At 33.5% G+C, this 27834-nt stretch overlaps 5 protein-coding genes across 10 annotated transcripts in view; 4 read left to right on the plus strand and 1 right to left on the minus strand.

Moving 5' to 3' along the window:
- Positions 1-6375, plus strand: part of LOC113641540 (restin homolog) — a 31941-nt gene extending 25566 nt beyond the window's left edge. For 3 of the 5 annotated variants that reach the window (XM_047809390.1, XM_047809389.1, XM_047809388.1), the window contains exon 14: positions 5918-6370. In XM_047809390.1, the coding sequence (XP_047665346.1) occupies positions 5918-5956 (39 nt within the window). In that variant the 3' untranslated portion in view covers positions 5957-6370. Of the gene's footprint in view, positions 1-5917 lie in introns of all 5 variants that reach the window. The other 2 variants (XM_047809391.1, XM_047809392.1) reach the window with 2 other exon arrangements.
- The window catches only part of LOC113636639 (trichohyalin-like), a 501252-nt gene that overhangs the window by 464082 nt on the left and 9336 nt on the right, over positions 1-27834 (plus strand). The window contains exons 18-22 of the mRNA XM_047809657.1: positions 20776-20847; positions 21183-22478; positions 25221-25253; positions 25649-25833; positions 26170-26224. Coding sequence (XP_047665613.1) covers positions 20776-20847; positions 21183-22478; positions 25221-25253; positions 25649-25833; positions 26170-26224 — 1641 coding nt within the window. The remainder of the gene's footprint in view (positions 1-20775; positions 20848-21182; positions 22479-25220; positions 25254-25648; positions 25834-26169; positions 26225-27834) is intronic.
- LOC113636638 (WD repeat-containing protein 87-like) overlaps positions 1-27834 on the minus strand; it is an 873260-nt gene that overhangs the window by 82794 nt on the left and 762632 nt on the right. The window lies entirely within an intron of this gene.
- LOC125140313 (adventurous-gliding motility protein Z-like) lies at positions 1453-27350 on the plus strand. Its single transcript, XM_047809462.1, has 5 exons — positions 1453-1482; positions 1807-1820; positions 1971-2001; positions 3081-3690; positions 27301-27350. Exons 1-4 carry the CDS (start codon positions 1476-1478, stop codon positions 3602-3604), a joined length of 576 nt encoding a protein of 191 aa, XP_047665418.1. The 5' UTR covers positions 1453-1475; the 3' UTR covers positions 3605-3690; positions 27301-27350.
- Positions 6787-13379, plus strand: LOC125138448 (protein CROWDED NUCLEI 4-like). Its single transcript, XM_047809423.1, has 14 exons — positions 6787-6895; positions 7053-7091; positions 7412-7425; positions 7576-7622; positions 8810-8841; positions 9227-9424; positions 9514-9698; positions 10051-10105; positions 10262-10818; positions 11070-11082; positions 11764-11958; positions 12045-12235; positions 12668-12694; positions 13043-13379. The coding sequence occupies exons 2-14, from the start codon at positions 7076-7078 to the stop codon at positions 13055-13057; spliced, it is 1545 nt and encodes a 514-aa protein (XP_047665379.1). The 5' UTR covers positions 6787-6895; positions 7053-7075; the 3' UTR covers positions 13058-13379.

Here is a 27834-nt window from a genome sequence, read left to right on the forward strand (position 1 = left end):
AAGAACGACCTGAGCCTTTTATTCAACTCGAGGGGAGTAACACTGGGTGTGGAATAACAAAGTGAAAGCACTGCAGTGTTCCTGGTTGCTTTTGTGTTCACAACAGATTTGGGGGGGAAAACTGAAATCTTACAGTCACTGCAGTGTTAGAGCATAATACTGACTTTACTTAGTTCATCCACAATGGGGCAGAATTTGCACATCTATGAGGAAGAGCATCTACCATAGAAGAAAAACATTTACCTGAAAGCAATGATGGAGGGGCTTCAAATACTTCATTTTGGTGACCTTTTATGCACTAATTTGGGCTAGATCAGCTTGTCTGCTGGTATCTTAACAAGCACGCTTTTTGAAGCACCTAAATTATTTACTGCATTGTTGTCAAATTGCTTCCTCGTGTACCACCTTTGTCAGTCCATACACAGTTCATAAGTTTAAAGACCACACTAACAACAGAATAGATTTAATGACTCTTAATGCCTCTAGAGTCAATGCCTCTTTGCTTGTTGCTGTATTTGTCTTGACACTTATGGATTTAGTACACTGGTCAATTCCAACATTCTTGGGTGCAATTTGGAGAATATGTTCACAGCTTCATCCAGGTTGACTGCCATGTCATAGTGTGTATGGATGAGTGCCAGGGATGAATGCATGAATGTGTTCAGTCTCCGGATAATAATATACTAATCATTCCAGATAATTTACCTCAAGCAGTCCGCTTTGAAGTTCTCAGAGGAATAAAGACGCGCACCGAAGGAAAGAAGCATTTGCATTGGCTCCAGTCTGCCGGTATTGGCCAATCACAAAAGTCGATATTGCACAGCCAATATCACTGAATATCCCACTATGTTTTTTTTATAATTACGCTACGTTTATGGATATTATATTGTAGACTATTGAGTGGATAGAATATAGAAATCCTTTTAAATAAAATATATATGGAAAGTGTATTGCAAGAACTCTCTCTGAGCTGCACGCGCGACACACACACGCACGCGCGACACACTCGTCCAGATATAATGTATCATTAATTTGAAACAGCAACCCAGGATATTTGTCACAAGCATTGATTAAAACAATGATGACAATAATCACATGAAAAAAAGAACTTAAATTCTGGACCATTGGCAATGAAGGGGAAAAACCCGAACCCCCCCTGCCTACAGGCTTGTGTTTAGAGAGGCAGATTAGAAGAGGAATTGAGACCAGTGAAGGTGAAAGTGAAACAGTTCAGCTTGTTGTGTGTGAGTTCTTCTAAGCAGCAGATAAAGAAGTGAGTAAAGAGCTGTTAAATAATATATTTAAATATTCTATGATATTGGACTTGATTACCTACATGACATAGAAAGAGAAAGACGATGACACTGAATCTCTCTCTCTCTCTCTCTCTCTCTCTCTCTCTCTCTCTCTCTCTCTCTCTCTCTCTCTCTCTCTCTCTCTCTCTCCTTTTAGTCTGAAACTACAGGAAGATAAAGATGGCAAGTAAGTTAAATATACAAAGATTTAATGACTGTCATTTCTGAATATAAATATATATTTATTCATATTAAATATTTTGTTTTATAGTGTTTAATGTTTTGGGATATGACCATTCAGTCAGAGGATTTTGTCAGTCATCATAAGCCAGTTAACTGTCTGATAAACTCACTGGGTTTCTGTTTCACAAAACAGTATTTTAGATTTATTCTAACATTCAGTGTTTTCCTTTTATTAAACTGATGTATTTGCACCATCTACAAACCTAACAAAAGTGTTTTCTCCATGATGTCATCTTAATATCATGTTTCTTTCTGATGTTTTAAACAGGTCGTTCATCATGGGTAGGTTTATACTACAAATTTCCTCAAATCTTTTCAGTGATGGTAGTCATAGGTACCCTGCATAGATTATTTGCTTATCAGATTAAATTTTAATACAGAGCACAGAAAATGTACTAGAAAGTTATTAAAAAGATTTTTTTTATATTTCAGTGGAGTTCCATTTTTAAGTCTGAAGTATCAGGTAAGTATTAAAGGGTCTAAAAGAGAAATCTCTCTTTAGAGGTCTATAAATCTAAAGTGTTTTTTATTGATAGTATATTAATATAAAATTTCTCTCTTTAGTCTAAATAGATTTTAATGTTTTTATTCTGTACATAAACTCCAATAGACAATATTACAGAATAGTACTGAAAGTGACACTATTTTATATTCTGCTGTTGTTTACTAATGATGTTTTTCCCTTCTCTTCTTTTGTTCTGCACATTATTATAGGAGTAAGTAAATATAATGACTATGTTACACTTTTGGATGGTAATTTACTTTAAATGATATTAGACACTATTTAATCCTTTATGTTTCACTATTTAATTTAAACACCACCACCCCTCTCCTGTCAGCCATTTTTTGGATTTTCAGAATAGCTGTTTTTTTTTTCTAATCCTCCTGAATTTTTTGTCTAATATCCCTAAAGTGTTTTATTCATCCATTATTATTTCTTTTGCCTCTCAAATGCAAAATGAAACCTAGATAAATCATTTTTTTGAATGATAATATTTTAATAACAGTACAGCAAGCACATTTGAAAACACAATCCACGAATCAATATAATTGGTAAAAGTAAAAAATAGATAAAGAAATAAACAAAATCCAAGGTGGGGGTGAAACATATCAAGGCAATCAGGATTTACACAATAATAAATATCATCAATAATAAATATCATCATCACTGCAATAAATATAAATGTCCTTTTGTAGTGGAAAAGCATGAACTAACCCAGAATAAGAGAGTGCGACCTCTGCTGATGGGAAGAGGAAACATCCACTTATTCACAGAGCTATTACACTGAGGGCTTATTTCTGTTTGTGATTTCCTTTTTGGTCACAAGTCCAGATGAATGTGATTGATGACATAAGCCACTTATTCTGATTTTGTAGTTTTAGACAAATTTAATTATATTATAATTAAATTCGTAGATGAAGAAACGTTGTTACAGCCTGTGAAAACCACAGGGTGTGTAATTTCTTCTTCTTCAACTGAAATCAATCTCTCTCTCTCTCTCTCTCTCTCTCTCTCTCTCTCTCTCTCTCTCTCTCTGGAAGTTTTCATGTTTAATGTTTCAGAGGAAAGTGAAAATTCTCAACTTGAGAGAAACCAACAACTGAACCCAGAACACATCGACACTGACAATGTGGAGGACATGGAGCAAAGAAATGAGAGTCATGAAAAAATAATGAAACAGAATTTAAAGAGAATAAAAAAACTTCTGACAGAAAATACACAAACACTTCAGGAGAAGAACAAGACACTGGAAGAGAAGGAGACACTGCTCAAACAGACAAGAGCTGAACTGGACAAAACAATTAAGGCGTTAGAAGACAGTCAGCGACACGTGGAGGAGAAAAACACACAACTAGAGAATCTGAACAAACTGCTGAAGGAGAGAGAAACACAGCAGAAGAACACAGATAAAGAGCTGGAGACCAGTACAAATAAACCGGACACACTGGGACAGGAGCTGCAGGACAAGCAGAGACAACTACACGACATGATGATCGCAGTGGAGCAACAGAAATCTGAGTTAGCAGAAAAAACCAACAGCTTGAAGAGAAAGACAGACTTCTAACTGAGAGAGAGACACAGCTAATGGAAAGAGACAAAGAGCTTCAGGAGAAAGACAGACTTCTGGCTGAAATTAGACAAAAACTGGAGATGAAGGACAAGACCCCGGAACCGGAAGTTAAAAGAGAAATAGTCACAGCTAAAGAAATATATATAGTGTGTCTGATTATCTGTTAAAAACTATAGACTCTCTACTTTAGTCGAAAATAATCAGATTTGAATGACTTGAATGACGTCTTTTTCTCATGCTATTATTTCTTTCTGGTCTCTTTTACAGAAAAAGAAAAAAGGTACGACCATCTTTTTTTTTTGCACTGAAACGCAGTAAAGAGATAAAATGTATGTCAATCTGGATTTGCCAAATGTTGTATATATTTGCCATTTTATCATAAATGCCAATATTAGAATGAGACTTTCTTCCTAAACCAATATTCTAAGTCACTGTGAAATACTGGTTAAAGGTATATTTTCCAAGATTTTGTTAACAACATCTAAAATCACCTAATATTCAAATGTTAAATATCTATTAAATCACATTTTGCATGTTCTGAGATGTTTCAGGATGACGTAGTTTGTCTATTTATGATTGATTGTAAATCGGGCTACTACTGATCATGTTATTTAGCAGATTTCCTCAACACTTCCTGAAATTGCTCACCACACTACAGGTACATTCAGCTTAACCATTCCAGCTTAAAGCTGTAAGCACAAACACACCATGTTGCTGCACTTAACTATAACATGGTGATTGAGAAGAAAAGCTCCGTCTTTATTTTTTTGTAAGCCTAATAATGAAACCCCACATGACCCGAGGTAGTTCGGATAAGCGGTAGAAAATGAGTGAGTGAGTGAGTAATAATGAATCCCTATTGTTTTCACTTATGTTTCAGAGTTTTAACTTTTTTTTCCTAATAAGTGTCAATTTAACTAAAACAAATTTTAGAACCGCAGTCAACAGAGTACAAATATACACAAACATTCAGTATGTGTTGCTTTATTTAATCTATTGTTTTGTGCTTCTCTAAAATAGTTAAATGCTATGAAGTCATTCCTGCAAAGTTACAAGCACCTTGTGAACAGTTCAGAAAAGAACTTAAAAGAATTAGAAAATCTATGAAGATGTCTACAGAGGACAAGTGTAAAGCAGTTCTATATTATGTCCCCAATGTTTCACGAGCTGGAACTGATATCGAGGCTGCACTGCAAAAACTTAACAGCTTTGGAGGTTTGTAATAATCATTTTTGATGATGTGTCTTAATTATGATATATATTTAAGTCTTTATTAATTTCTTTCAAAAAATGTTTACAGACAAATACATCGCACTAGTGGTGCTCCATCACACATTTGATCGAGAGCTCATTACACCAGACAGCAGCAGAACTGTGACCAGAGACAAAACTATCATTGTTGACTATCTGTTCAGTGAGGACGAGGGACTGTTCTCGTGCCGCAAGAATGACGAAGCGAAAAAAAAGGTTGCAGAGTGGCTTAAGGCTGTGGTATGTATCCTGAAGTACAGTGGGTTTTCCGTCTGTTTGCCCTGCATTAATGTAAAGATATTAGAGCTTAAGAAACAACAGCAGAAGTTAGAGAATAGTTTAAAAATATTGAAAAATATAAAAATCTAAAACTGTTCTTTTATCCAATCAAGAAGACTTGTATATAGTTTATCACTGAGTTTTATATAAATATTATACTCTGTGGACAGTAAGAGACTGTTTATTGTTCAGTGAGCTTATCAATAATCCTTATAGAGCCCCTAAGTGCACTATGCTACCTAAGAAACAACAACAGAAGTTAAAGAATAGTTTAAAAATATTTCATTATGATTTAATTATGCCAAAATGTTCATATTCCATTAAAATGGTGTTTTAAGTACACTATGCTTTATATGCCTCATATTAACATGCATCATTTTCTACTCCACAGAAACATGACAAACAGAACCCTAAGAAAATAAGTCATACAACCTTAATAATAATAATAATAATAATAATAATAATAATAATAATAATAATAATAATAATAATAATAATAATAATAGTTTAATGTTTCTGTCATAACAGTACATCCCTACCTAAATATGCCTCACCTAACATATTCAGCACATTCTTAATTCATTCAGTTACTTTGCATATTTACAAGTTAGGTGCGTAAATAATCACTCTCTAAAGCGAAACAAAGTAGTTACTTTATATATGTTTACTAATGCAACAGTAACTATTTTATTAAAAAATTGTACTAAAAAGGAGGTGAGGAGCAATTGCTAAATTATTTTTAAGATGTATTTTTTTGTGTGTTTCTTGTTATTTTAGAAAAAAAAAGTGAAGCCAGTGAGGAAAACAAAGCAATAACAACCGGACAGAAGAAAAATGAGCTAAAGGAAGGGCGGCTCTTACAACAGAATAGTACATATTGAATTACTTAAATGTCTGGGCTTTATGTGTGCTTATACTTTTCCTAAAACTGGCCGCTCAAAAGATTTTTTTTGCTTTTCAAAATATCTTTTAATTAATAAACAAATGTTTATGCTACACCAGAAAAAACAGTATTGAACAAGTAATACAAGTACTAATAAGTACTAATACATGTGTATTAAATGCTAATAGAATAAACTGTGTTTCATTTCTGATTAACAAAATGAATAAAAACTGAAATGAACATCAGACATCTTTACTTAAGTTTTTTATTTCAGTAAAAGTAAAGGTTAGAGTAAAAGGTTTGCTATTTCCCTCAGATTGCACATTGTAGAGATTCATTAGCATGGTGTCTAAATATTTTTATACATAAACATTTATACATAAACATATATGTGTTTATGCAGCACAGGTCACAGGTCACAGGTCACATAATGGACAAAGCTGCAACCAGTAGATGAAGTTACCGACTTGGTATAAACTCTATTCTGTATTATCTCTACTTATGGTATATATTATAAATTATCTTTATATATCTGTATGTATATATTGTATTTTATCCATAGATAATCTGTGTACTTTTTCTCTTCCATATATTTATCACTAATACTTGTATACAGTCTGTATATTTTATATCTACTCAAGTTTTTCTGTTACGCTTATTGACTCAATATTTATGTAGACTTGACCTTTGGACATTTGTACCTGGCCTCAATCGGCCTTTTTTGATTTTTTTATTGGTTGGAATGAAAACCTGCACCCACACCGGCTCTTTCCGGATAAGATTCCGGATAAGAGCCTGCGTTAGCAGTGAATGTGAAAGTACAACAGTTCAGCTTGTTGTGTGCGAGTTCTTCTAAAGCAGCAGATAAAGAAGTGAGTAAAGAGCTGTTAAATAATATATTTAAATATATTATGATATTGGATTTGATTACCTACATGACATAGAAAGAGAGAGACGATGGCACTGAATCTCTCTCTCTCTCTCTCTCTCTCTCTCTCTCTCTCTCTCTCTCTCTCTCTCACCTTTTAGTCTGAACCTAAAGAAAGATAAAGATGGCAACTGGGAAAGGTATACAAAGGCTTTATTTCTGAACCTAAAATAGTAGTAAAATTTGTATATTAAATATTTTGTTTTATATTGTTTAATGTTTTGGGATATGACCATTCAGTCAGAGGATTTTATCAGTCATCACAAACCATGAGTTAACTGTTAACAGAGTCTGATAAAGTTTCTGTTTCTTTTTCACAAAACAGTATTTTAGATTTATTCTAACATTCAGTGTTTTCCTTTTTAAAAACTGATGTATTTGCACCATCTACAAACCTAACGAAGGTGTTTTCTTCATGATGTCATCTTAATATCATGTTTCTTTCTGATGTTTTAAACAGGTCCTTTCTCATTGGTAGGTTTATACTACAAATTTACTCAAATCTTTTCATTGATGGTAATCATAGGTACCATACATAGATTATTTGTTATCAGATTAAATTTTAATAGAGCACAGAAAATGTACTAGAAAGTTATTAAAAAGTATTTTTTTTTTATATTTCAGTTGAGGCCTGGGAAGTCTGGGACTTCTGGGAAGTCTAAAGAATCAGGTGAGAATTATAGACTAAAAGAGAAAACTCTCTGTAGAGGTCTATAAATCTACAATGTTGTTTTTATAGTAAATAAATAGTAAATTTCTCTCTTTAGTCTAAATAGATTTTAATGTTTTCTTTCTGTACATAAACTCCAATGGACAATATTACAGAATAGTGCTGAAAGTGACACCATTTTATATTTTATATTCTGCTGTTGTTTACTAATGCTGTTTTTTCCCTTCTCTTCTTTTGTTCTGCACATTATTACAGGGGTAAGTAAATAAAATGACGATTTTCCTCTTTTGGATGGTAATTTACTTCAAATGATATTAGACACTATTTAATTCTTTATGATTTCACTATTTAATTGAAGTTCTTTGTTTCCCAATAATCTGGAGTTTTATACAGTAAATGCTTCCTGTCAACAATTTTGCAATTTTCTTAAAAGCTTTCTATATTTCTCCTTATAATCCTTCTAATTTTTTGGTCTAATATTCCAAAGTGTATTATTAATTAATTATTTTGGTTTTTGTCTTTCAAATGCAGATTGAATTCTAGATTTAAAAAAATGTTTTGATAAAAATATTTCAATAAAAGAACAGCAAACACAACTGAAAACACAATGCACAAATCAATATAACTGGTAAAAGTAAAAAATAAATAGACAGATAGATAGATAGATAGATAGATAGATAGATAGATAGATAGATAGATAGATAGATAGATAGATAGATAGATAGATAGATAAACAAACAAACAAACAAACAAACAAAATCCAAGGTAGGGGTGAAGCATATAAAGGCAAGCAGGATTTACACAATAAAAAATATCATCAATACATTGCAATGAATATAAATGTCCTTTTGTAGAGGAAAAGCATGAACTTTTGGAAAAGCATGAACTAACCCAGAATAAGAGAGTGCGACCTCTGCTGATGGGAAGAGGAAACATCCACTTATTCACAGAGCTATTACACTGAGGGATTATTTCTGTTTGTGTGGTTTCCTTTTTGTTCACAAGTCCAGATGAATTTGATTGATGACATAAGCCGCTTATTCTGATTTTCTAGTTTTAGACTAACTTTATTATATTCTAACTATATTCTTAAATGAAGAAACACTGTTACAGCCTGTTATAGACTTTATTTAATTGAGATTATCTTGGACAGTGTGGAAACCACAGGGTGTGTAATTTGTTCCCACAGGGTGCATCTGCATTAAGAACTGAAAAGTCAAGTGAGTATAAGAAAATCCCAAATATTCAGTGGGATCAGACACAACATTGATCCTTTGAATTGTTTTTGCTTAATTAGATTAGCCTGAATTTTATTTGCATATGTTGTTAGCACAACATCTTTCTTTTACTCCTACTCTGTCAGCCAACATCCTCTTCAACTTTTCCTTTTTATATGAACATTTATATATAACGTTCCTATTTAGAAACTTCTAGACTGAGCGTTTTAATAAACATCTTGGATCATGTACCAGTGAACATTATTAAAATGTGGGAATTTATAAAAACTGTAGTTTTTATAGTATATAAAAATAATTCTAGTATAAATATAAAATATCCATAATAAATAATAAACAATAAATAAATGTTTTTCCTGTTTGTTCACAGATTTAAAGTTTAAGCTGATTTTATCTGGAAAAACACTGAATTCCCACAAGGACTTCATAACTCGTCTTAACCAACGAGTTCACCTGAAGGAGGTGAATACAGAGGATGAGTGTGATTTCATTCTGGTTTTCTGTCCGATTGTGTCACGAGCTGGAACTGACATTGAAGCAGCAATGAAAAGTGTACACCATATTTCAGGTACTTAGAAAAGATTCTCTAAAATAATACATTATGTTTGCTGAATTACTTTTGTATATAGTGAACAAGTCTTGTGGATTTTTTTACAGACACCAAACCTGTAGTCCTGGTGGTGCTCCATCACACATTTAATACAGAATGTGTTGTTCCAGACAGCATCAAATGTGTAAACAGAAAGAATATGATCGCAGTCGACTGTCTGTTCCATGAAGATACAGGATTACTGCAGTGTCTGAAGAATAATGACTCACTGGACAAAACTTCACAATATCTGGTATTTTTTATTTAATTTAAGCTTGGTAAAAAAAAAAGTACTGAGTATATGAATAAACCTACATTTCTGGACTTACATGAGATTTAAAAAACAAACAAACAACCAAACAAACATATAAATAAATAAATAAATAAATAAATAAATAAATTAATAATATATATATATATATTATTATATATTATATATATTATATATATAATATAATAATAATAATAATAATAATAATAATAATAATAATAGTGTTCCTTACACAGACACTTTATTAATCTGTCAGCAGAGCTGCTCTAAAGTGTGTATAATTTACCCAAGCTATGTAATTATTTGTAAATGAACGTCTTCTTCTTTTTAACAGAAGGAATATATAAACTGTAAAAACATGAAAAGGCAAAAGGAAGGTGAAAGGTCAGGTGAGTGTGACTGATTTTTTTTTTTGTTTATTAAAATAGTAATGTAAAAAAATCAATTAATCAATCAATGTGTGTGTGTGTGTGTGTGTGTGTGTGTGTGTGTGTGTGTGTGTGTGTGTGTGTGTGTGTGTGTGTGTGTGTGTTTCAATGTTTCAGAGGAAAGCGAAAATTCTCATCCTGAGAGAAATGAAATGAAACTGAACCCAGAACACATCGACACTGACAATGTGGAGGACATGGAGCAAAGAAATGAGACAAATAAAGAACCTCTGACAGAAAATACACAAACACTTCAGAAGAAGGACAAGACACTGGAAGAGAAGGAGAAACTCAGTGAAGTAAGAGAAGAATTGAGAAAATCAAATATGACATTAGATAGTAATCAGACACAATTGAAGGACAAAAAGAAACAACTGGGGAGTGCGGTGAAAGAGCTGGAAACCAGTACAAATAAACCGGACACACTGGGACAGGAGCTGCAGGACAAGCAGAGACAACTACAGGACACGACTGAGGTGGAGCAACAGAAATCTGAGTTAGCAGAAAAAAACCAACAGCTCGAAGAAAAAGACAGACTTCCAACTGAGAGAGAGACACAGCTAAGGGGAAGAGACAAAGAGTTTCAGGAGAAAGACAGACTTCCAGCTGAAACTAGACAAAAACTAAAGATGAAGGATGAGACCCGGGAACAGAAGGACACACATTTTTGTCAGGTAAAAGATGAACTGGAAAAAAACAAAAAACAAAAAAAAACCCAGAAATTAAAAGAGAAATAGTTACAGATAAATAATATATATATAGTGTGTCTGATTATCTGTTAAAAACTATAGACTTTTATGGTGATTGTGCATGAACTTGTGCGGAATGTACAATTTTTAAATTTGGTAAAAATTATGCTTTTCTACTTTAGCCGAAAATAATCGGATCTTTTTCTCATGCTATTTCTTTCTGGTCTCTTTTACAGAAAAAGAAAACAGGTACGACTATCATTTTTTTGTACTGAAACGCAGTAAAGAGATAAAATGTCTTATGTAATATATTTGCCATTTTATCATAAATGCCAATATTAGAATGAGACTTTCTTCCTAAACCAATATTCTAAATCACTGTCAAATTTTGATTAAAGGTTTATTTTTCAAGATTTTGTTCACAACATCTAGAAGCACCTAATATTCTAATTTTAAATATTTATTAAGCAACATTTTGTTTGTTCTATAGTAACTTCGAGGAAATCATTTTTTTTATTTATTAATTAGCTTTGTAGTTTATCTATGATACAATAAACAGTCTATGAGTCACTACTGATCATGGTATTTACCATATTTCCTCAACCCTTCCTGAAATTGCTCACCACACTACAGGTACATTCAGTTTAACCAGTCCAGCTTAAAGCTGTAAGCACAAACACACCATGTTGCTGCACTTAACTATAACATGGTGATTGAGAACAAAAGCTCCTTCTCTTTTATAATGATAATTGAATCTAATAATGAATCCCTATTGTTTTCACTTATGTTTCAGAGTTTTTACATTTTTCTCCTGATAAGTGCCATTTTAAATAAAATAAATTTTAGAACCAGAGTCAAACAACAGAGTACAAATAAACACATAAATGTGTTGCTTCATTTAATCTATTGTTTTGTGCTTCTCTAAAATAGTTAAATGCTATGAAGTCATTCCTCCAAAGGTACAAGCACCTTGTGAACAGTTCACAAAAAAACTTAAGAAAATAAGAAAATCTATGAAGATGACTCCAATGGAGGAGTGTAAAGCAGTTCTATATTATGTCCCCATTGTTTCACGAGCTGGAACTGATATCGAGGCTGCACTGCAAAAACTTAACAGCTTTGGAGGTTTGTTATAATCATTTTTTGATGATGTGTCTTAATTATGATATATATTTAAGTCTTTATTAATTTCTTTCAAAAAATGTTTACAGACAAATACATCGCACTAGTGGTGCTCCATCACACATTTGATCGAGAGCTCATTACACCAGACAGCAGCAGAACTGTGACCAGAGACAAAACTATCATTGTTGACTGTCTGTTCAGTGAGGACGACGGACTGTTCTCGTGCTGCAAGAATGACGAAGCGATAAAAAAGGTTGCAGATTGGATTAAGTCTGTGGTATGTATCCTGAAGTACAGTGGGTTTTCCGTCTGTTTGCCCTGCATTAATGTAAAGATATTAGAGCTTAAGAAACAACAGCAGAAGTTAGAGAATAGTTTAAAAATATTGAAAAATATAAAAATCTAAAACTGTGTTCTTTTATCCAATCAAGAAGACTTGTATATAGTTTATCACTGAGTTTTATATAAATATTATACTCTGTGGACAGTAAGAGACCGTTTATTGTTCAGTGAGCTTATCAATAATCCTTATAGAGCCCCTAAGTGCACTATGCTACCTAAGAAACAACAACAGAAGTTAAAGAATAGTTTAAAAATATTTCATTATGATTTAATTATGCCAAAATGTTCATATTCCATTAAAACAGTGTTTTAAGTGCACTATGCTTTATATGCCTCATATTAACATGCATCATTTTCTACTCCACAGAAACATGACAAACAGAACCCTAAGAAAGTAAGTCATACAACCTTAATAATAATAATAATAATAATAATAATAATAATAATAATAATAATAATAATAATAATAGTTTAATGTTTCTGTCATATCAGTACATCCCTGCCTAAATATGCCTCACCTAACATATTCAGCACATTCTTAATTCATTCAGTTACTTTGCATATTTACAAGTTAGGTGCGTAAATAATCACTCTCTAAAGCGAAACAAAGTAGTTACTTTATATATGTTTACTAATGCAACAGTAACTATTTTATTAAAAAATTGTACTAAAAAGGAGGTGAGGAGCAATTGCTAAATTATTTTTAAGATGTATTTTTTGTGTGTGTTTCTTGTTATTTTAGAAAAAAAAAAAGTGAAGCCAGTGAGGAAAACAAAGCAATAACAACCGGACAGAAGAAAAATGAGCTAAAGGAAGGGTGGCTCTTACAACAGAATAGTACATACTGAATTACTTAAATGTCTGGGCTTTATGTGTGCTTATACTTTTCCTAAAACTGGCTGTTCAAAAGATTTATTTGGCTTTTCAAATATTTTTTTTTTTAATTAATATACAAATGTTTATGCTACACCAGAAAAAACAGTACTAATAAGTACTAATACATGTGAATTAAATGCTAATAGAATAAACTGTGTTTCATTTCTGATTAACAAAATGAATAAAAACTGAAATGAACATCAGAAGTCTTTACTTAAGTTTTTTTATTTCAGTAAAAGTAAAGGTTAGAGTAAAAGGTTTGCTATTTCCCTCAGATTGCACATTGTAGAGATTCATTAGCATGGTATCTAAATATTTTTATACATAAACATTTATACATAAACATATATGTGTTTATGCAGCACAGGTCACAGGTCACATAATGGACAAAGCTGCAACCAGTAGATGAAGTTACCGACTTGGTATAAACTCTATTCTGTATTATCTCTACTTATGGTATATATTATAAATTATCTCTATATATCTGTATGAATATATATTGTATTTTATCCATAGATAATCTGTGTACTTTTTCTCTTTAATATATTTATCACTAATACTTGTATACAGTCTGTATATTTTATATCTACTCAAGTTTTTCTGTTACGCTTATTGACTCAATATTTATGTAGACTTGACCTTTGGACATTTCTACCTGGCCTACCTTTTTTGATTTTTTTTTTTTTGGTTGGAATGAAAACCTGCACCCACACCGGCCCTTTCCGGATAAGTTTGGACACCGCTGCTGTAAAGGATAAAAATGAAATTTTAAATAGGCTTACAGTGTATAAAGATTTTACTAAAGTAAATAGGATGTCTAGAGACGAAGACTAGAACAGGAAGTGGGTCCAGCATATACAGTATATATACAGTATATATTTATATTAAATATTTTGTTTTATATTGTTTAATGTTTTGGGATATGACCAGACAGTCAAGGGATTTTATCAGTCATCATAAGCCTGTTAACTGTCTGATAATCTCACTGGGTTTCTGTTTCACAAAACAGTATTTTAGATTTATTCTAACATTCAGTGTTTTCCTTTTTTTAAACTGATGTATTTGCACCATCTACAAACCTAACAAAAGTGTTTTCTTCATGATGTCATCTTAATATCATGTTTCTTTCTGATGTTTTAAACAGGTTTTTTTTTATCATGGGTAGGTTTATACTACAAATTTGCTCAAATCTTTTCATTGATGGTAATCATAGGTACCATACATAGATTATTTGCTTATCAGATTAAATTTTAATAGAGAGCACAGAAAATGTTCTAGAAAGTTATTAAAAAGTATTTTTATATTTCAGTTGAGTTCTGGGAATTTTGAAGAATCAGGTGAACAGGAATCAACTTTTTCTTTTTAGCTTGTAGGGCATGCGTTAATGTTCCTTTCTTTTCCACACAAAACTGTTTGTAATCCCGTTTGAGTCTTGGTTCACTTTGGTTCATGGATAAACAATGAACTTTACTCTGTATTTCTGGTCAGAATTGCTGTCAGATCGGCTCATGGTGTGACTGGGTGTAGAATAACAAAGTGAAAGCACTGCAGTGTTCCTGGTTGCTTCACAACAGATTTGGGGGGAAAAATGAAATCCTACAGTCACTGCAGTGTTAGAGCAGAATACTGACTTTACTTAGTTCATCCACAATGGGGCAGAATTTGCACATCTATGAGGAAGAGCATCTACCATAGAAGAAAAACTTTTACCTCAAAGCAATGATGAGCAATTAATTAAATATCTAAATAAAGAAACAAACACAAAATAAAGAAAGATATAAGACCTCCTATTTATATACATGGTTACAATGTCACGTTCACTCTTTATTCTGCAGTCTGAAGCCAGCCAGAGGTGGCAAAAGCACACACATCCTTTACTCAAGTAAAAGTACAGATACTCATTTTTTAAAAGACTAAAAAATGACTACACTCTTTTACTCAAGTTAAAGTAAAGAAGTATGGGCTCTGACATGTACTTAAGTAATGTACTTGAATATATAATTGTGGAGTATGCTGATGGATATTTGTGTTCATCAGCCACAAGAGTGTTACGAAAGGCAGGCACTGATGTAGGTGAGGTAGGGTGGAGTCAGCGTTCACATTCATCCCAAAGGTGTTCAGTAGGGATGAGATCAGAAAACAACCACATATAGCAGGAAAGGTCAGGTGACCCAATACTTTTGGAAATATATGTATACCAAGTGTATCACCAAGGCCATATCCCAAACTGTAGGGAGATTCCAGCTCTGTCCTTGAAAACAACTCAAAATTATTGTGATGTTTTACAAATGACAAAATTAATGTTAATTAAATTAAGCACTTCGTGTTTTTTAGGTTGACAAAAAACGGTTCTAGGATTTCATCTTTAGGGGGGTTTAGCCCTCGGTGAGAATTTAAAACAAGAAGAGTTCTATATTATATATTATATGACAACTCTGGTAATAAGAATAGTGATATTTTGGTTGCCGTCTTTGCGTCTTTCCGCCGATTAACGTTATAGATAAACGCCTCCAGCTCTGACTGCGCGTGCACGCTGCGCGTACCTGTGCTTTTCCGTTCAAATAAAGCAGACAGCTGAAGACACACTTTTGAAAGACTACAACACACGCGTGTAAAAGTATGGAATAAAAGCAAAGTAAAAAAAATCGCTCTTAGATCAAACTGATAATTTTCTTTCCCATCGACGACATGTCCTGCATTTTAACGTCATTTTTATTGTTTATTTATGAAAGTAAAAATTATCCTTATAGTTTTAGGGTGGCTGAGATTACAGACAGGGGGCTGAAGCCACCCTAAAAAAAAGGGCTAGAACCGCCCCTGGGTGACACAATTCTCAACGCATTCGCCAGGAATCCTTTTTGACGCCGATTATTTCAAACATCTCCCTCATATATGGCCATGTGTATTCAGGAATGTCCTCGTTGTTAGTTATTTTAACATCGGTGACTCCCTTTGAATGAACATTAGCCATTCCTTTTGTAGGCGTGCTGCTCATTGTTAGCTCCGCTATCCTTAGTCTATGTCTGATAGCCAGTAAATAATACAGTACACCAGTCACATGGGGAAAAAGCCGCAGGATGATAGGCTGGAAACAGCGCTCAATGAGAAGGAATAATACTAAAAGTAACGAGTCCGTTTTGAAAATGTAAGAAGTAAAAAGTACAGATATTTGTGTAAAAATGTAATGAGTAAAAGTAAAAAGTAAATAATTAGTGGAGTACTGATACCAGAAAAATGTACTTAAGTACAGTAAGGAAGTATTTTTACTCTTACTTCCCACCTCTGTCTGAAGCCATTGTTTATTTTATTTCAGAGTTCAGAGCATCAGAAGTGAATTTAAATACATAATACCAGAGTCCAGTGTCCTTAAGAATATGGACCTCACACCAAGTTTAACCAACTACAGTTAACACAGGGAAACATATAGAAGGGTTAGCACATAAAATGTAGAGGATAAAAAGGAAAATTGAAATAGGCTTAAAGTGAATAAAGATTTTACTAAAGTAAATGTCTAGAGAGGAAGATTACAAGAAAAGTGGGAAGGGTGCCAGTGAGCCTGCGTCAGCAGTGAATGTGAAAGTGAAACAGTTCAGCTTGTTGTGTGCGTGTTCTTCTAAAGCAGCAGACAAAGAAGTGAGTAAAGAGCTGTTAAATAATATATTTAAATATACTATAATATTGGGTTTGATTACCTACATGACATAGAACGAGAAAGACGATGACACTGAATCTCTCTCTCTCTCTCTCTCTCTCTCTCTCTCTCTCTCTCTCTCTCTCTCTCTCTCTCTCTCGCTCTCTCACCTTTTAGTCTGAACCTAAAGAAAGATAAAGATGGCAACTGGGAAAGGTATACAAAGGTTTTAAAGACTGTTATTTCTGAACCTAAAATAGTAGTAAAATTTTATATTAAATATTTTGTTTTATATTGTTTAATGTTTTGGGATATGACCATTCAGTCAGAGGATTTTATCAGTCATCACAAACCATGAGTTAACTGTTAACAGAGTCTCATAAAGTTTCTGTTTCTTTTTTCACAAAACAGTATTTTAGATTTATTCTAACATTCAGTGTTTTCCTTTTTAAAAACTGATGTATTTGCACCATCTACAAACCTAACGAAGGTGTTTTCTTCATGATGTCATCTTAATATCATGTTTCTTTCTGATGTTTTAAACAGGTTTTTTATCATGGGTAGGTTTATACTACAAATTTACTCAAATCTTTTCATTGATGGTAATCATAGGTACCATACATAGATTATTTGTTATCAGATTAAATTTTAATAGAGCACAGAAAATGTACTAGAAAGTTATTAAAAAGTATTTTTTTTATATTTCAGTTGAGGCCTGGGAAGTCTGGGACTTCTGGGAAGTCTAAAGAATCAGGTGAGAATTATAGACTAAAAGAGAAAACTCTCTGTAGAGGTCTATAAATCTACAATGTTGTTTTTATAGTAAATAAATATAAAATTTCTCTCTTTAGTCTAAATAGATTTTAATGTTTTCTTTCTGTACATAAACTCCAATGGACAATGTTACAGAATAGTGCTGAAAGTGACACTATTTTATATTTTATATTCTGCTGTTGTTTACTAATGCTGTTTTTCCCTTCTCTTCTTTTGTTCTGCACAATATTACAGGGGTAAGTAAATAAAATGACGATTTTCCTCTTTTGGATGGTAATTTACTTCAAATGATATTAGACACTATTTAATTCTTTATGTTTTCACTATTTAATTGAAGTTATTTTGTTTCCCAATAATCTGGAGTTTTATACAGTAAATGCTTCCTGTCAACAATTTTGCAATTTTCTTAAAAGCTTTCTTTATTTCTCCTTATAATCCTTCTAATTTTTTGGTCTAATATCCAAAAAGTGTATTATTAATTAATTTTTTTTTGTCTTTCAAATGCAGATTGAATCCTAGATAAAAAAAAAAAAGTTTTGCTGAAAATATTTCAATAACAGTACAGCAAACACAACTGAAAACACAATGCACAAATCAATGTAACTGGTAAAATAAAAAAATAAAAAATAAACAAACAAACAAAATCCAAGGTGTGGGTAAAGCATATCAAGGCAATCAGGATTTACACAATAATAAATATCATCAAGGCACTGCAATAAATATTAATGTCCTTTTGTAGAGGAAAAGCATGAACTAACCCAGAATAAGAGAGTGCGACCTCTGCTGATGGGAAGAGGAAACATCCACTTATTCACAGAGCTATTACACTGAGGGATTATTTCTGTTTATGTGATGTCCTTTTTGTTCACAAGTCAAGATGAATGTGATTGATGACATAAGCCACTTATTCTGATTTTCTAGTTTTAGACTAACTTTATTATAATCTAACTATATTCTTAGATGAAGAAACACTGTTACAGCCTGTTATAGACTTTATTTAATTGAGATTATCTTGGACAGTGTGAAAACCACAGGGTGTGTAATTTGTTCCCACAGGGTGCATCTGCATTAAGGACTGAAAAGTCAAGTGAGTATAAGAAAATCCCAAATATTCAGTGGGATCAGACACAACATTTTCCTTTATTACAGATCCTTTTATAAAGATCATACTTAGGACTCTTAAAAAGTGATCATGTGCAGATTTCTCTGCTGACAAAGTTGAACAAAACATCTGCAAACATCATGTTTCATACAATGCTCAATTAAATTAGTCTGATTTTTAGCACAACATCTTTCTTTAACACCTACTCTGTCAGCCAAAATCCTCTTCAACATTTCCTTTTTATATAAACATTAATATATATAATACGTTCATATTTGGAAGCTTTTTGGGTGAGAAGTTTAATAAACATCTTGGATCGTGTACCAGTGAACATTGTTAAAATGTAGGAATTTCTAAAAACTGTAGTTTTTATAGTATATGAAAATAATTGTGGTATAAATATAATCTATATTTAATAAAAAAATACAAAAAATATATATATATTTTTTTAATTTTTAAAAAAAATTTCCCTGATTGTTCACAGATTTAAAGTTTAAGCTGATTTTATCTGGTGAAACACTGAATTCCCACAAGGACTTCATAACTCATCTTAACCAAAGAGTTCACCTGAAGGAGGTGAATACAGAGGATGAGTGTGAATTCATTCTGGTTTTCTGTCCGATTGTGTCACGAGCTGGAACTGACATTGAAGCAGCAATGAAAAGTCTTCACGATATTTCAGGTACTCAGAAAATATTCTCTAAAATAATGCATTATGTTTGCTGAAGTACTTTTGCATATAGTGAACAAGTTGTACTGATTTTTTTACAGACACCAAACCTGTAGTCCTGGTGGTGCTCCATCACACATTTAATACAGAGTGTGTTGTTCCAGACAGCAGCAAATGTGTAAACAGAAAGAATATGATCGCAGTCGACTGTCTGTTCCATGAAGATACAGGATTACTGCAGTGTCTGAAGAATAATGACTCACTGGACAAAACTTCACAATATCTGGTATTTTTTATTTAATTCAAGCTAATATTATGTAAGAGGAATATTCATTCTTGGTCAAAAATAAAAGCATATATGACACATTATTGTATAAATCTATAGCACATACAAGTGCTTACTTATTAGTTCATAATTACTTGGTACAAAATTACAAGATTACAAGATTAATACATTACATTTTAATAACATTAAACATCATCATCATCATCATCATCATCTGTTGTTTCCCTACACACACTATCACTTTATTAAACTGTCAGTTGCTCTAAACTGTGTTTAATTGACTAGACTAAACGAAGTAACATTTAACCCACATTTCTGCTTTTTTTAGCAGGAGAAAGAACAACATATCAAACTGAAAAAGCAAGAGCAAGGTGAGTGAGACAGACTTTGTTTCTTACAGCCAGCTGTAAATAGTAATGTAATAAATAAAAGCTATCAATCAACCAACCAATCATTTAACAAAATCACTGTGTGTGTGTGTGTGTGTGTGTGCGCGCGCACGTGTGTGTGTGTGTGTGTGTGCACGTGTGTGTATGTTTGCTTGTGTTATATAGAACTGAGAATGAGAACACGAGTCAGTGAAGAGAAAAATGAAAATGAAGAGGATTTAGAGTATTTAAAGAATATGATGGTTGTATTGAAGCAACAAAAAACTGACTTAGAGGAAAAAAACAGAGAACTTTTGGAGCAGTTGGAAGACAAAAAGACAAAACTGGTGAGTGTGGTGAAAGAACTAGAAACCAGTAAAAATAAACTCATAGAAAGAGACAAAGAGCTTCAGGAGAAAGACAGACTTCTAGAGGAGAAAACAAAGCAGCTGCAAGAACAGACAGATCCAGAATCATCAGCTTCCATCAGGAGAAAAAGCAGCAAGGAACTTTTACCTCCAAAAAGTAAGTAATATGTAATAAGTTTCTCAGAATGTCATTGTTTCCAAATTTTAAATTAATAAATCAATACATAAATATACTGTAATTATCCTTAATATTGCAACTCTTCAGATATTATAAGGAAATGTAATTTAAACAGTGACAGGGGTTAGTTATAGTGTATAAGACATAACTTTATTATATCATCTGTCTAACTCTACCTTCTGAAGAATGTCTCTCATTCTGACTGGTTCTGATGTTTCCTAGTGAGTGAAGAGACTCAGGACTCAGCAGCACCAATCAGGAGAAGACACAGTATGGAGGGAAATCGTCCAACATGTGAGTGATTAATTATTGTTGTGTTTAATGTGAAACTCAACAGTAGTTTAAGGTAAAAAAGATGAATATAAAGAGAGGCAGCAGACAGATTTAGGCACTAGATTTAGGTAAAATGAAAAACATTAAATTTCTCTGGATTCTGAGCAGCGTGACAGAAAATCAGTTATATGGACGACATCAATCTTCCCTCCATCAATCACAGTGACATTAACATGATGAGGAATTTGAGTATGAGTTATATAAAGGCAGTCGGCCTCCATACTCCATAGAACAGCGTCATCACCACAATGCAGTAAGTGATTCTGTATTAAATGATTCATTCTTGTTCATTTCAGTGGGTGGAGAATCGTCTAGTCCACATTATCCTGCATCAGTTCCTGTAGCAGAACTGAGGCTGGTGCTGCTGGGGAGGACGGGGTCTGGGAAGAGTGTAACAGGAAACACCATCCTGGGCAGAGAGGAGAGGAACCAGGCTGCTACGTCTACAGCTACATCTACAGCCACCCAGCAGAGTGAGAGCACACAGGGGGAGGTGGCTGGGAGGAAGGTGACTGTGGTGGACACGCCTGACTGGTTCTCTTCTGAACTCTCTCTGGAGAAGCTGAGACAGGACGTGGGACTCTGTGTCCATCTGTCTGCTCCAGGAGCCCACGCCTTCCTCCTGGTCATACCTCTAAAGCAGCCTACAAGAGAGGAGAGAGGGATGCTGGAGAAAATGGAGGAGATCTTTGGAGAGACATGCTGGAGAAACACAATGATCATATTCAGTGTTACTGATGAATGTGAGAAGAAGAACATTGAGGACTTTATCCAATCAGGAGACCAGGAGGTCCAGAGACTTGTAGAGAAATGTGGGAACAGGTTTCACTGTCTCAACATTAATGACAGTGGAGATGGTTCTCAGGTCTCAGAGCTGTTGGAGAAGATAGAGAAGATGGTGGAAGGAAGCAGAGAGAAATTCTACAGCAGTGACATCTACCTGGAGATAGAATCTCTAATTAGAGCAATGAAAGCAACGATTCTGAAGGAAAGAAAAGAGAAAAGAGAGAGAGAGGAGATGGACATGAAAGAAAAAATAGAGAAGGAGGTGCAGGATTCTCTGAGAAAGATAGAGGGAGTGATCGAGGAACATGAAGGGGACATCAGACAACTTAATGACCGAACAACTGAACTGGAGAGAAAGATGAAAGAAGAGAGGGATGAAGAGAAAAAGAAAGAACTTGAGAGGGAGCTGAAACGAGAGGTAGACAAAAGAACAGAAATGGAAGGAAAGGTGAAGAAACTAAAAGAAAAGAGAGAGAGGGAGAGAAAAGAGATGGAGGAGAGACACAAGCAGGAGATGGAGGAGATCAGGGAGGTGTATGAAGGAGAGATCAGAATGGAGGCAGAGAGAAAGCTCATGAAGATCATCCTGCCTGAACTCCAGAGAAACATGTTGTCCTCAAAAACAAAGATGCAGGAAGATTTCAGCAGACAGATGGAGGAGAAGAACAGAGAGATGGAGAATCTTCAACAGAAACTTTCACAGCTCACAGAACATCTCAGACTCAGGGAAGAAGTCTACAGGACAACAGTGATGAGTGTAACATCAGAACAGGCAGCATCTATGACTTTGAGCTCTATTTGGCAGTGAAAAATTACATATCGTGACATAATTATTTTATTGTGATGAGATCAGCGGTCTAATATTTTATAACTTAACAATCAACTAGAGGATGAATTTGTATAAACAAAGACATTTTCTCTTGACATGTCAGTGTGTGTGTGCTGCTATGATGCTCATCTAAAACTCACCAACAGCAGGAGGGTTTCAGATTATACCACATTTGACATGTAAACTGGTACTGAAATAGCAGAACTCCAGTTCAGACGATTTCTCTGTGATGTGACTGCTTTATTTTCTATTTATCAGCATCAAGACAGAGAAAAGAGACTGATGAAGGAATCACATATCTATAGCTGTTATTATCCCTGTTATAACTGATAACTGAGACGTTCCACAGCATTTACATGTTAAACTAATGGGAAAAGTAACATGTCATTCTTTAATTAATAAACACTAACAATGTTTGTAGTAAGTGAATAATCTATTTCCAGGTGGGAACAGTAACCTAATCATTAATCATCTTCCTCTAACTGAACACCTCCAAGTGTTTTATTCTGTAATGGTGTTATTTAGGGGAGTCTATAATGATAGAAACACAGGAACTGAAACCATGTAGTGACACTTTTCCTGTGTTTAATAATGTTTTAGTGTCACTGTTACTTCACTAAGCTCTTTTCTCCTGGTGTCTGGTTCTGCTTCTTAATTCATGCCCCATTTCTGTAACAGAAACACAAAAGCTGAATGAGTGACACATTTCTACATAATCTGGGTGTGTAATGAAATTGAATGTATATTTACTGAAAGGTTTATGGAATGTATTGCATGTAGAAATGTACAGTAACTATAATAAAGTGATCAACAACAGGATAGTGTATACATGTATATATATATTACCTTTTTTATCCTTACACAATCTGAAGCCCATAAAGAAAATAAAGTAAAGCCAATATGCATCTGGCGCCCTCTAGTGGCTGTCTACAGATATTAACTCCTCCTGTTCTCATGCCAGTGAATGGAAATGAATTCATTTCATTTTATTTACAGCTCCAGTCACTTTTATGAGCTCAGTTCATCTTAATATCTCCTCCATATTTTCCCTACAATAAATGTGTTTTATAAGATTTATATGGTGATAATTAACAGGACAGTGTTGATGAGGTTGACTAAGGCAGCTAACACTAACTCAGATTCATACTAATTTATTGTGTGTATGATTTTAGATAACACTAACAGTAGCTTGTTAAGGTTAACCAGTCACTAGTTTTTAAATGAACTGCACCGACAGAATGAGTGGAGAATAAGAGCGAACTTCTTCATTCAGATGAGTAACGTACTGCAGCTCAAATCAGTGATTCATGAGTCAAAGCTCTAAACTTTTTCCTAACAATGATAACATTAATATTCCTGTGAAAATTATAACAGTACAGTTTAACATGTTACATTTTTATTACTAACACTGAGGTAACTGATGCAGTGTTTTTAGCTTCCCTGTGATTGGGTCTGGGTTTTAATACATGACGACACCTCAGTTTTCTGACATAATGATTCACTATCTGTTGTTAGATTTTATTAAAATAGTTAAAATTGTAGCTGAACATCTTTGAAAGCACAGAGTGAAGATTGTTTATCAGCTGTTCTGACTGTAAGTCATAAGTTTTTCTCATTGTATTTTATCTAACATTACATTTCTCTCTGTTGTTTTACATGATACTTCTCACAGACTGGGTAAGTAAATAACTCGACTTCACACTAATAGTAAAAGCTGATATTTTATAAACTTATCACATATATTGTAACCTCACTGCAGTGTAATAATGTACAGAGACGTTTACTGTGTCGAGTAAAAGACACAACAAACACACAGCATATAACACACACCACTGACAGACTCCATCAGAATGTCTCTCCTACACTTTATTTTCTCCTGCACTAATAAGGAGCTACACCTCAGTATGGGAGAAGATCTAAATGGACTGACTCATTAATGTTCTCCATATACAATGGTCTATAGTTACATGTGCTGATATCAGAACAATTTTATATTTGTCTTGAAGCAGTTGTATAAATACACATACATTAATAATTTGTTTCTGGCTGCATGATTTTTCCCTCCACAGTTATGTTTCTGTACCTGATGAATCTGTCCAATGTGAGCAGATGATGATGATCACAGTTAAATCAGGTAAAAATTAATTGAAAGAAAACCGAAGTGAGAAGAGAATTAGACACAAATGTCCAACATAATGTCTAACTTTACTAACTCCTTTACTACATCAGAAAAAAACAAGAAGCTATTGTTTCGTTTATTTCAGAGTTCAGAGCATCAGAAGTGAGTTTAAATACATAATACCAGAGTCCAGTGTCCTTAAGAATATGGACCTCACACCAAGTTTTTCAATGTATTAGCTACAGTTAACACAGGGAAACATATAGAAGGGTTAGCACATAGACAGTGAATAAAGATTTTACTAAAGTAAATATTATGTCTAGAGAGGAACTAGAACAGGAAGTGGGAAGGGTGCCAGCAAGCGAAGGTGAAAGTGAAACAGTTCAGCTTGTTGTGTGCGAGTTCTTCTAAAGCAGCAGATAAGGAAGTGAGTAAAGAGCTGTTAAATAATATATTTAAATATACTATGATATTGGGTTTGATTACCTACATGACATAGAAAGAGAAAGACGATGGCGCTGAATATCTCTCTCTCTCTCTCTCTCTCTCTCTCTCTCTCTCTCTCTCTCTCTCTCTCTCTCTCTCTCCTTTTAGTCTGAACCTACAGAAAGATAAAGATGGCAACTGAGAGAGGTATACAAAGGCTTTAAAGACTGTCATTTCTGAACATGAAACAGTAGTAAAATTATTTTATATTATTTTATATTAAATATTTTGTTTTATATTGTTTTATGTTTTGGGATATGACCATTCAGTCAGAAGATTTTATCAGTCATCACAAACCATGAGTTAACTGTTAACAGAGTCTGATAAAGTTTCTGTTTCTTTTTCACAAAGCAGCATTTTAGATTTATTCTAACATTCAGTGTTTTCCTTTTTTTAAACTGATGTATTTGCACCATCTACAAACTTAACAAAGGTGTTTTCTTCATGATGTCAACACTCAGAAAATGTTTTCTAAAATAATGCATTATGTTTGCCGAATGACTTTTGCATATAGTGAACAAGTTGTGTGGATTTTTTTACAGACACCAAACCTGTAGTCCTGGTGGTGCTCCATCACACTTTTAATACAGAGTGTGTTGTTCCAGACAGCATCAAATGTGTAAACAGAAAGAATATGATCGCAGTCGACTGTCTGTTCTATGAAGATACAGGATTACTGCAGTGTCTGAAGAATAATGACTCACTGGACAAAACTTCACAATATCTGGTATTTTTTATTTAATTTAAGCTTGGTAAAAAAAAAAAATACTGAGTAGATAAATACTTACATAGGATTTTAAAATCGGGACTTACATAAGATTTTAATAAAAATAAATAAATAAATAAATAAATAAATAAATAAATAAATAAATAAATAAATAAATAAATAAATAAGTAAAAATAATAATAATAATAATAATAATAATAATAATAATAATAATATATTGTTTCCTTACATACACAAGAGCACGTTATTAATCTGTCAGCAGAGCTGCTCTAAAGTGTGTATAATTTACCAACATATAAAATTATTTGTAAATGAACGTCTTCTGCTTTTTAACAGAAGGAATATATAAACTGTAAAAACATGGAAAGGCAAAAGGAAGGTGAAAGGTCAGGTGAGTGTGACAGATTCTTTTTTTTTTGCTTAAGATAGTAATGTAAAAAAAATAATTAATCAGTCAATGTGTGTGTGTGTGTGTGTGTGTGTGTGTGTGTGTGTGTGTGTGTGTGTGTGTGTGTGTGTGTGTGTATGTGTGTGTGTGTGCGTGTGTTTTGCATAGGACCCAGAAACAGTACAAGTTGCATTGAAAAGGAAGTTACAGGACTTGAAGGTACAAATATGAAACCAGATCAAACAACTAATGATTCAGAGGAAAGCGAAAATTCTCAACCTGAGAGAAACCAACAACTGAACCCAGAACACATCGACACTGACAATGTGGAGGGCATGGAGCAAAGAAATGAGAGTCAGGAAAAAATAATGAGACAGAATTTAAAGACAAATAAAGAACCTCTGACAGAAAATACACAAACACTTCAGGAGAAGGACAAGATACTGGAAGAGAAGGAGAAACAGCTCAAACAGACAAGAGCTGAACTGGACAAAACAATTAAGGCGTTAGAAGACAGTCAGAGACACGTGGAGGGGAAATACACACAACTAGAGAATCTGAACAAACTGCTGAAGGAGAAAGAAACACAGCTGAAGAACACAGATAAAGAGCTGGAGACCAGTACAAATAAACTGGACACACTGGGACAGGAGCTGCAGGACAAGCAGAGACAACTACAGGACATGATGATTGTAGTGGAGCAACAGAAATCTGAGTTAGCAGAAAAAAAACAACAGCTTGAAAACAAAGAGAGTCTTCTAACAGAAAATACACAAACACTTCAGAAGAAGGACAAGACACTGGAAGAGAAGGAGAAACAGCTCAGTGAAGTAAGAGAAGAATTGAGAAAATCAAATATGATGATAGAAAAGTATCAGACACAATTGAAGGACAAAGACAGACAACTGGTGAGTGTGGGGAAAGAACTGGAAACCAGTACAAATAAACTGTACACACTGGAACAGGAGCTACAGGACATGATCACTGTAGTGAAGCAACAGAAATCTGAGTTAGCAGAAAAAAAACAACAGCTTGAAGAGAAAGACAGACTTCTGGCTGAAATTAGACAAAAACTGGAGATGAAGGATGAGACCCTGGAACACAAGGGCACACATTTTTTTCAGGTAAAAGATGAACTGGGAAAAAAAAAACAGAAGTTAAAAGAAAAATAGAGAAAGAGAAACAGTAACAGCTAAAAATGTGTGTCTAAAAACTATTGATTTTTATGGTCATTGTGCATGAACTTGTGCAGAATGTACAACTGTTAGCTTTGATAAGAATTTTGCTTCTCTACTTTAGTCGAAAATAATCGGATTTGAATGACTTTCTTGACGTCTATTTCTCATGCTATTATTTCTTTCTAGTCTCATTCACAGCTAAAGAAAAAAGGTACGATTATCATTTTTTTTGCACTGAAACACAGTAAAGAGATAAATTGTATGTCAATCTGGATTTGACAAATGTTGTATATATTTTCATTTTTGTATATATTCTAAGTCACTGTCAAATATTGATTAAAGGTATATTTTCGAGGATGTTGTTAACATCTAAAATCACCTAATATTCTAATTTTACGTATCTATTAAATCACATTTTGCATGTTCTGAGATGTA

The sequence above is a fragment of the Tachysurus fulvidraco genome, chromosome 26 (assembly GCF_022655615.1).
Source record: "Tachysurus fulvidraco isolate hzauxx_2018 chromosome 26, HZAU_PFXX_2.0, whole genome shotgun sequence".
Classification (NCBI taxonomy): domain Eukaryota; kingdom Metazoa; phylum Chordata; class Actinopteri; order Siluriformes; family Bagridae; genus Tachysurus; species Tachysurus fulvidraco.